The sequence below is a fragment of the Panthera uncia genome (genome assembly GCF_023721935.1).
Source record: "Panthera uncia isolate 11264 chromosome C1 unlocalized genomic scaffold, Puncia_PCG_1.0 HiC_scaffold_3, whole genome shotgun sequence".
Taxonomy (NCBI): Eukaryota; Metazoa; Chordata; class Mammalia; order Carnivora; family Felidae; genus Panthera; species Panthera uncia.
Genome location: NW_026057584.1, coordinates 6,783,511 through 6,793,363, shown reverse-complemented (window position 1 = coordinate 6,793,363; position 9,853 = coordinate 6,783,511). Strand labels below are relative to the sequence as shown.

The following is a 9,853-nucleotide window of genomic DNA, read 5'->3' as shown; positions in this document are numbered from 1 at the left end:
CCCGGTCGGCAGCGTTCCGTCGGCCGGTGTGGCCTTTACCCGCTGCCCGGGATGCTGACCTTGTACCGGAGGTTGACGTCTGTGACCCAGGGGCTGTCCTTGGCCCCGGGCACTGTTTCTGGTGGTTGGTTTCTGGTGGCTCTGTGTTGGCGGGTGGCCTCGATCCCCTGAACTCTGGCCTCTGGCACAGGCACCGGGGCCACGCTGCCGGCTCCCAGCTCCACGTCTACGCCCCGTGATAGCGGAGGGTGGCGTGGGGGAAATTAAGCTTTGGGCAGGGGGGCTAGAGAGGAAATTGAGGCACATCTAAGCACTTTGCACCCCCCCCCCCCTTCTGTGTCCGACAATCCTTTATGGAATGGAGAACTTGGATTCTCGTGGTTTCTTCTGACCCCGACTGAGTTCGTCCTCCCCGCTAAGGGAAGGCGCTGGGGACGCAGCCGGCACGGCGGGTTGGACGTGTGCTTGCAGGACTCGGAGTTTGTTCTAAAGATAATACCGAGGCTGGCAGGACTTTTAACTTGTATTGATCCTGGTTTAAAACTTTAATATTTTGTTCATTATGGATTTTTCTGCATTAATTTTGATTTCTAAAAATGTTATTCAGTACCGCTGTGTCTTGATTACTGAGTTTTTTGGGCACCTTCAAGTTTTGTGCCCGAGGCCTCCGCTTGCCCAAGTCCCAACCCTTCTGTCGTGTAATCTAATCTTGAACGTTAGACCTCAGACTCTCTCGGCATTTGTAGAAGCCACTGCTTGATGCTTATAAACATCAGTTTCCTGTCTCCTGCCCCACTAACAGAATCCCCGCGCCATCTGGGTGACGCGTTGTGCCCAAATGCGCCCCTGCAAGTGTGACCACATTCTCCAGCCTCCTCTGCAGTTGACCTTAGTGATGTGACCAAGCTTGGGTGAAAGACATACAAATATTAACTGAAGTTTCCAGAAAGTTTCCTTTAAAACATGGATGCCTTTTTCCTCCTGCTGCTGGCCTGGAGGGTGGACCTGATGGGTGAAGCTCTAGCAGCCAGCCGGGGCCACGAGGTTGGAAGCCTACTCCTCGCACCTCCGTGGTCTCCACGAAGCTCCTGGACAACCCCCTCCCCGTACCTGCCACACTTGTATGTGAGTGAGAACTGCATGTGTCTTGTCTCTATGTTGAACCTAATCCCTGTAGCGTTCCTCCCATAAAGATTTTGTATTTGGAAGGCCAAAGCGAAAGCATATAGACACGAGTTACACCTATTATACAGGTGTGAGGCCAGAGAAGGGGGACCCCCGGGGATGGGTGAAGTGGTACGAAGAAAGCTTTGGGGCAGACTGATGCGCACAGGGGGCGGGTGTTTGGGGGGCGTGGAGGCCTCTCTGCAGCCGGGGTCCGAGAGCGTGGCCTGGACGGGGGCCCGCTCACACCAGGGGAGGCCGCTCTGACCCCACCAGACCGGGCTGCGGTGTTGGACGGTGTGTCCGTATCAGGCAGGAACTGAGGCACCGCCCATTCACGGTTTTCATCCCAAAAGCGAACCAGGTTTGCAAAACTCGTAGAGGAAAAGCAGCTGGCTGGGAGTCAGAGGCTCTGTCGCTCACGCTGTTGATGGAAGCGGATCGACCACGAGCCTTCCGAGCGCTCTCAGAAATCGTGTCGCCAGGTCCCTCGCTGGCCGGCAAAAGCCTGCGGTCGCTCGGCCCCAAGGTCATCAGTGCCAGGCCTCCAGGACGTGCACACTCAGGAAAGAGTGCCCAAGTGGCGTCACCCCAAAGGAGAGTCCTTCCGACGTCCAGGTCAGGTGTGCCCACGGGGACAGCTGACCCCGAGGTCGGAGCGTGGCAGGGCGAGCGAGGCTTTGCCTCCTCGGCAGGACGGGGAGCTCGCGGGTCGCTGTCTAGCTGCGCGGGTCCTGCCCGATGCATTCGCGGCCTCCGGAGAGAGCCTCGGTTGTGGTCCTCTTCACCCCCCGTGTAGACTGCTTTCCGCCCCGATTTCCAGGGCTCTTTTAGGCACCAGCTGCCGAACCGTGAGAAGTCTGGAGACCTCGGACGTGGGACGGGAGCAGGGACTGCGTGTAACCGAGCTGCCTCCCTTCGGGATGGGGTTGGGGGACGCGAGTGTGGTTTGGGCGTAGGTGGAGGAATCCTGGGTATCAGGTGGGGCGCCGTCAGCCCCGAACCATCCAGCGGTTCCCCTCTGTGGGCCTGATCTCGGCCCCGTCCGAGGGCTCCTGGCGTTGCCCGAACCAGCCTGGCCTGGGTTCGGTCACCCGGAAGTGAAGGGTCCCGGCCACTACGCCGCGCAGCCAGTGACACGGGCCGCCGTGGTGAGTGGGGGCACAGGAGGAAATGGAGTCAGAAATAGCTCTTCCTCTCGGGTACACTCTGCCTTGGGAGGTGAGCGAATTTCCAGGATGTAAACACACCCGTGGTGAATTTATTTTGCTGACCTGTGCCCCGGATGGGCATGTCACAGAGCACAGAATGTGAGGGGCTGTCGGTGGCCTCTGGTCCTTCGCGATGAAGTCTGTTCCAGAGAGAAACTGGCATCTTCGAAGGCATGATTTTTGATCATCGGGAAATTCTGGTGCCCCACTGCCCTCCCCTTTTGCCAGAAAAATGTCCTAGTGGAATAACTGTTCTCTGTAATGCAACCACCACTGCCCCTTCTCCAGAAACTTGCAGTTTCTTCTGGTAGTCTTCCTCAGGAGTCCCCAGAATTTAAATTTCTGAGGCAGGACTGAGACAGCATTTCTAAATATAAACGTTTAGCCTCTGAAGTGGGTTCGGGAACAAAAGCGGGTGGAGCAGGAAACAGCAGGTGCACATCAGACGTGGAGACGACAGTGAAGAATGGTTTATTGAACAAGGTCTCACAGCACCCCCCCCCCCCCCCCCGGGGCCCCACTCCACCCCCATGTGGAAGGATGGACAGGAGGAAGGCAGGCTCACCGCGGGCCCACGAAGGCACCGTCTGGCAAGGGCTCGGGCTTCTCCACAGCCAAGCTTTTTAGTTATTACGTCACCATTTTATGACCTTACCACGAAGGGACCGACCACGGAGCTCGTGTGAACGGAACAGATTCTACGCCGAGGGGTGGGCTTCCGGCCACGGCCCCCCTCACGTCTAGCGTTGGTGGCTGCGCAAGGTGCATCCGTGGAGCCCGTCTACACCCTCGGGCAGATCCAGCCCCTGGGGCCCGACGCCAGACACGCGCACGGAGGCCCAGGTCTCCCGCGGCGGCTGGGACCGTGCTAGGAGCGGGGCGGGGCCAGGCCGCTCGGAAGCGGCCAGCTCTGTGGACACGCGGCTCGTGCCGCGGCCGGGACGCTGGCCCGCACCTGTCCTCCCGCCACCTCCAGCCACCGAGTGCGGTGGCGGCAGCGGCAGCGGCAGGGAGGGGAGGCGACGGCCTCGCGGCGAGGGCTGCCGCAAAGCCTCATCTGAGGTAAGAGAGCACGTTACCTTCTCGGGAACCCTGCTCCGGCCCAGCTGGAATCTGCGTGCACCGTCCCAGTGTCCTGGTCAGCCGGCTTGGGGACAGATGTAGGTCTGTCACAAATACCGCTGAGGTCTTTGATTATTAGCCAAGCTTAATTAGGAGGAACAGAATCCTGGTTTAGGTTTTCTGTTTTGAAGAAACTCGGGACCATCAGCCCACGCCAGGCCCGTCTGCCGCGGCCGGGCTTCCGGACACACGGAGGCTCCGGCGTTCGCAGCAGCAGCGAGAAGGCTCTGATCACGGACGACACGGGGCGGAGGGCACCTCAGGGCTGCCGAGCTGCCACCAGTGTGGCCACACCCGAGGCTTCCTTCTCTTCAGCAGCGTCCACCGAGCCCGGGAGGCCACCCTGTCTCCTCATCCTGGAAAGAGAGCTAACGCTTTAGAATCGGTTTTAACTCCGGTCAAAGGGGGGGATCACGTGCCGCGTGGGGGCCAGAAACACCCTTTGTGTCCCAGCGTGAGCCTGGCCGGCCCGTCGGCGTGAGCTGAGCTGTCAGAATCCTTGCTGACGCGGGGACAACCTCGTCTGAACCGTGAAGACAGAAGAACGTGAGTGCTTCAGACGGCGGACCCGTCGGAGGGTAGCGACGTGCCTGCAGTTCACGGGGAACGGGTGAACTTTCTCATACAGATGGCAGCCGGGGTCAGGTGTGGTGCAAGGGCAGCGTGGGACCAGCCGCTGTGGGACACCGCCAGGTCTGTGCAAGCCCCCCAGGTGGGGAGGCAGCTCGGCCACGTGATAAAGCGCGCCTCGTCTGGCCGGGGATGGAACGTCCCTCTGCCCGTAATAAACGGAGGGTCTGGAATCCCGTCCGCAGGAGGCGGAAAACCACACGCGTGCGCGCACGGCAGCACCCGGGGAGCTGTGGGGGGAGCAGCGCGCCCACGCCCACCACCCGCCAGTACCGGCACCGCTGGGGTGCGGAGGCCACGGGGACGTCGCTGGCTGCCCGCACTATCTGAAACTCCCGACGTGGATGGAAAGAGACGCTTCTGGTGCTCGGGGCCGGGCCGGCGTCTTGACACCAGAGAAGACGTCACTGCTCTGCACACGGAGGGTTTCTTGGCTGCGGGAGACAGGAGAGGCTGTCATAGACTCACGGTCGTGGACACCACAGGCCTCACCGGGTTGGGGGATTTGGAATGACTCTGAAATTCATTCCAGCTTTTTAAAAAAAAAAACTTTTTTTTTTAGATATTTTTGAGAGAGAGAAAGAGAGACAGAGTGCAAGCGGGGGAGGGGTGGAGAGAAAGGAAGACACAGAATCCAAAGCAGGCTCCCGGCCCTGAGCTGTCAGCAAAGAGCCTGATGCAGGGTTTGAACCCACGAATCCTGAGATCATGACCTGAGCCGAAGCTTAACCAAGTGAGCCACCCAGGCACCCCCGTTCCAACTTCTTGGGGTTAAGTTACGACGGGCCACAGGGACGCGTGTTTGCAATTTGGACAGGTATTTACAAACTGTTCAGTCGGAGGACCTCAATTTATGCCTCCCCTGCCCCCACCTCACCAACCCTATGTCAGGACAATGGGCTTTTGCATGTTGTCCACACAGCGGGTCAAACTTGGGGCCTTTTCCAATCTGCCAGATGAAAACGTCTCATGGCAGAGTGATCTTTACCTTTTGAATCAACGTGTTAAGATCGACAGACGCAAGGATCTGAAACGTCCAGCCCCGTGGACTGCTGCGGGTGTGGTGCCAGAGTGACACTGCCTCCCGCTCGGCCCTCTCTTCCTTGTGGTTTGTTCCGGCCCCGCCGGGTGCCCCTGGCAGCATGCCTGACACATCGGTACCCAAGGCGGGGACGGGTAGGAGGAGGTGAAGAGTAGGAGGTGAGCAGGGGCTCGGGCAGGTGGGTTACGTCGAAGGCTGCAGCAGTAACTCGGGTAAGAAGCAATCAGAACAGGGAAAAGCCAACTGAGGACTCAGACTTCAGGAGCCTGGAAGCAGGGAGCAGATCGGGAGGACCGTGGTGCCCCTGACAGGGCCTGCATGGGGGTGACACGGATACGGGGGTGAGAGCCCTGTTCAGGCACATGGAGTCTCAAGTATCAATACTGATGGAACATTCCAGCAGATTCTGGTAAGTGTACCTGGTTTATGGGTGGGGGGGAGAGGTGAGTGCCACGAAGAGGAACGAGAGTCCATATTGGCAGAGTGGGGAGAGAGCGGGGAGAGAGCGGGGAGGGCGCGGGGGTGGCGTGAACAGGGAGGTGCTGGATGAAGGGCAGTGAGCGGGCAGGCAGAGGCTGGAGCCGCTCTGTGACAGTGGTGCTCATCTGTCCAGGAGACCCAAGGGTGCCGGCGTCTGGAGGAAAAGGCCCAGCAAGTGGCAGAGAGGAGGCGGGAGACCAGACCAGGGTGCAGGGGGAGGGTTTCCTCCTAGTGACTTGTTGCCCATGTCGCCCGGGCTGTGTCCCTGTTCCCGGAAAGCCTGTCAGGAGGTGACCAAAGGAGCGTGTACAAGCACGGACAGCGGAGAAGGATCCCTGTCCGAGCCTCGATCAAGAGCACAGGTGGGAAGAGCTGCCATCAGGGCCTTCGAGGGGACGCTGCCCGCGTGAGAGAAACTGGCCGTACCTTTTCTGTTTTCCCAGAGCGAGCTGCTTCTGTGTCTCTTTTCCCAGGTCATCTCTGACGGTACTGAAATCTTCATCATCCTCAACCAGGAGATTCTACATTTCAAAATAACGAAGGAACAGTGTTTTCGGATCTCTTCTTAGCCTACTTTTAAGACGTATGCAAAAAAATACATCAACAGAAGGATATCTGAATTGACGTAAATTAAACAACGAACGTAAGACATGCTGGTGCTGGAAATATGCTCGGCCAGCAGTGGAAATGTCGCGCCGGCCTCTGAGCGAGCACACAGCCCCACTGATGGCCGGCACAGGGGCTCCGACAGAGGACGACATAGGCACAGGGTCCTCCCCGGCCAGGAGCACAGCTGTTTCAGAAATCCTGTCACAGCGGCCACCTGCACACCTCCACAGTGACACCGTGGGCGTCTGTTAACTCTCCGGTGTCCCCAGATGCTGTCCCCACGTTCTCCCGAGGGACCAGACCTCTCCACTCCTGGCACGTGCCATCGGCTTCGTACGTGGACATCATTTGCCATGAGCCCTGGCCACCCCCCCACCCCCCCGTCCCGGCTTAGCACGTGGGGACACATCACTTGGGTGACAGCACACGGCTCTGACCCTGAGCAGTGCTCACAGGAACATGTGTAGCGCAAAGTGGCCATTCTGACGCTCGCCACCTGCCACCGTCTTGTGTGACTGACCACCTCCGTCGTGTGCCTTTGGGAGGGGCAGCTACGTGCTAAGATACTGAGGACACGCAGGAGGGTTTTGCTGCTTTTACAAGTAGCTCTCAGGTGAGAAAAAGTAACAAATACGATACGATTTCTGTTCCAGTAAGTGCTGCACAAGGAACCTTTATTCAGGTAAGTGGCGTATGATGTGCTTTTTAAAAACAGAAAAGCTGACTGCAAAGTTAAGAGGAAATACAGAGGAAACGGGCTGATGTCCACGTCCTCAGAGCGGTACCTGCAAGACCGCAGGCGTGCGTCCCGAGACCCCTACTCCTACCACGGTCACGGGGAAAAACGGAGGTGAACGTATGCACGTGGACGGTGCCGCGTAGATGAAAAAGCTGCTCAGTGACCGCTGTTAACACCACTGACCTTTGACCACATTTGCACATTTGTTTTCCAAGGAAAACTCATATTCTGCCGCTGGCCCCCCCACCCGTCAGAGGCCAGTGCTCCGTGGGGGTGAGCCTGGTTGTTGCCGTCCTCCCTCCGCCCCGATTACTACCCAGGACTGTGACCCTCAGGGACCCTCCGCATTTTACAAGGCTTTACATTTCCTGTAAATGACCACTTTGTGACTTTGTTTTCAACCCTAAGTAACTGGAGGTCTGTCCGCGTTAACATACGTCGCCCTGATTTATGGACTTTAATTGCCGTGTTCTAGATCACCACGTTAATACCTTTCTTCGTTTTATCTGTCCCCTTTCTGAGGATCACTGAAGTTCTTCCGACCTATGCTGAGGTGAGCCCTCCGCACGTCTCCTCACTCGTGTGTGAGCTGATTCAGGTTGCGTCTAGGAATGGCCAGGGTTTGCTGCGCACAAGATCGTCCTGCCCGGCCTGGACTTGTCTCCGGTGCCAGCCCGCGTGCGCCCCTGCCGGAGGCGGGCGGTGCCGGCCGCTGCTTCACCTCAAAGGCCCTGTTTCCTGGCCAGTCTCCTCCCAAGGGGGGGGGGGGTGTTCATCCTCGCCCCGGTCTCCCCTGTCGGGCTGTCTTTCTGTAACTGACTTACACATGTCCTTCACATTCTGGACCATCATCCTTGTGACCGATCTTGTTCCTCTTTGTGGCTTGCCTTTTTCACTGTCATTTCCTTTGATGAACTAAAAGTTTTACTCTTTGTTTACAGAGAGAGAGAGAGAGAGAGAGAGAGAATCTCAAGCAAGCTCCACGCTCAGTGCGGAGCTCAATGTGGGGCTCGACCCCACGACCCTGGGATCGTGACTTGATTTCAGCTCAAGAGTCAGACGCTCAACTGACCGAGCCCCTCAGGTGCCCCTGTAATTTTTACTTTTAGTACAGATTTATCCATCCTTTTCTTTTGGTCTGTGCTTTTTGTTTCTTATGTTGAGAAAATCCTTATGACTTAGGTTAAGAAGGATTTCTTAAATCTTCTAAAGGTTGGAAATCACTGCCTTTCACATTTGAGTTTTCGTATTCATGTATCTGGTGTGAGCAGAGCTGGATACAGATTTTCCGGGGCCTGAAGCTCAAATAAATTTGGGGACCCTCTTTATGAGAATTTCTCCTGTACGAATAACCCATTTTCCCAGTACCAGTTACTGAATAATCCGTTTTTAATGTCGCTTCAAGTGCCCCCCTCCTGCCTGCCCTTGTCACTTTGTACCTGGTGAGGTGAGCACCCGGACTGCGGTCTTTTATTTACTTATCTACTGTTGGTTTATTTTTGAGAGAAAGAGAATGAGTGGGGGAGGGACAGAGAGAGGAAGACAGAGCCTCTGAAGCAGGCTCCAGGCTCCTTGCTGTCAGCACGGAGCCCGACGCGGGGCTCAAACTCACGAACCGTGAGATCATGATCTAAGTTGGACACTCAACCAACTGAGCCACACAGGTGCCCCTGGACCGTGGTCTTTAAACACCTCAGCTCTCTGCCCTGTGCTCCTGCACGTGAGTTTATGTCTCTTACTGACCAGCACTAACTTCACAGACATGGGAAGCATTCCGCTATCTTTGTACTGTGAGGTGTAATATTGCTGTGTGCCTAACTGAAGCTTCAATACTGCTCAGTGTTTTTGTGATCTCTGGAGAGGTCTTCTAAATCTTTCGACTGGATGCATTCCCGGGTACCTTGTAGTTTTATGTATACCGACCTTGCAGTCTTTTGAACTCTCTTGATCTGAGGGTTTATCTGTACAGTCTCTTGAATCTCCTTTGTAGAACTGCATGTAACGGTTTCATGCTTTCCTTTTAGAATTTCCTTTATTTACTGTTCTTTGGGAAGGGTCCCACTGTTTATTACAATGCTGAATGCAAGTGGTGGGTAAGGGAGTACTGGTTCCTTGATGTGAAAATATCAGTCAGCAATTTAATCCTTAGTCAACTTAATATCTGGAAGTTAATTCTTAAATCAAGGATCGAAATGACTAATTCTTAACCTAGAAATATTATAGTGTGAAAAGTAGGTTTGTCCAAGGCAAGCCAGGTGGCTCTGTCACTTATGTAGGAACAGGACACCAGATGAGAGGTGGGAAGCTGTGAAGCTAATTCAACAGGTGCAGACACAGTAGGGATTTGGTATCACAGTGCTCATTCGGGATGAAAAGAAAAGGAGCAAAGTAGGAACGGAAGGAAAGGTCTTCCCCTAATACAGGAACCTACGAACACCTACGGCAACACACTGAACGACACAACTTCAAAAGCATTTTTTTCATGTGAGTCAAACCCAGATTAAGGTTTTGATACTGAGGTCCTACTGACCTCATAACGAGCTGCCTGGCTTTCTCTCTTCTGCTTCCCATTCTCTGAAACAATTTCTAGAAGACGGGATTATCTGAGCCTTGAAGAACTGATACAACTTCTCTATAAGATCACTTGATCTTGGTGTTTTACTGAAGTGGTACATTTGCTGTTAAGTAACTTACCTTGATACCAACAGTGTCTCCATCTTTCAAGTAATAAGGTGCTCCCTGCAAATTATCTTGCTTTTTCTTCTTCTTCCTCTTGGTAATTTGCTGGTTCTATAGAGAAATCAAGCATCTTGAATAAAGAAAAGTCAATCTCAGGTTCTCACTAAGTTCCCTATC

At 55.3% G+C, this 9,853-nt stretch overlaps 1 protein-coding gene across 8 annotated transcripts in view; it reads right to left on the bottom strand.

The window, feature by feature from the left end:
- Positions 1-2,608: 2,608 nt before the first annotated feature.
- Positions 2,609-9,853, bottom strand: part of USP40 (ubiquitin specific peptidase 40) — an 88,171-nt gene continuing 80,926 nt past the window's right edge. For 6 of the 8 annotated variants that reach the window (XM_049614643.1, XM_049614644.1, XM_049614642.1 and 3 more), the window contains 3 exons: positions 9,692-9,787; positions 6,076-6,170; positions 2,609-4,561 (listed from right to left, as the gene is read on the bottom strand). In XM_049614643.1, the coding sequence (XP_049470600.1) occupies positions 4,450-4,561; positions 6,076-6,170; positions 9,692-9,787 (303 nt within the window). In that variant the 3' untranslated portion in view covers positions 2,609-4,449. Of the gene's footprint in view, positions 4,562-6,075; positions 6,171-9,024; positions 9,788-9,853 lie in introns of those variants that run through there. The other 2 variants (XM_049614645.1, XM_049614646.1) reach the window with 2 other exon arrangements.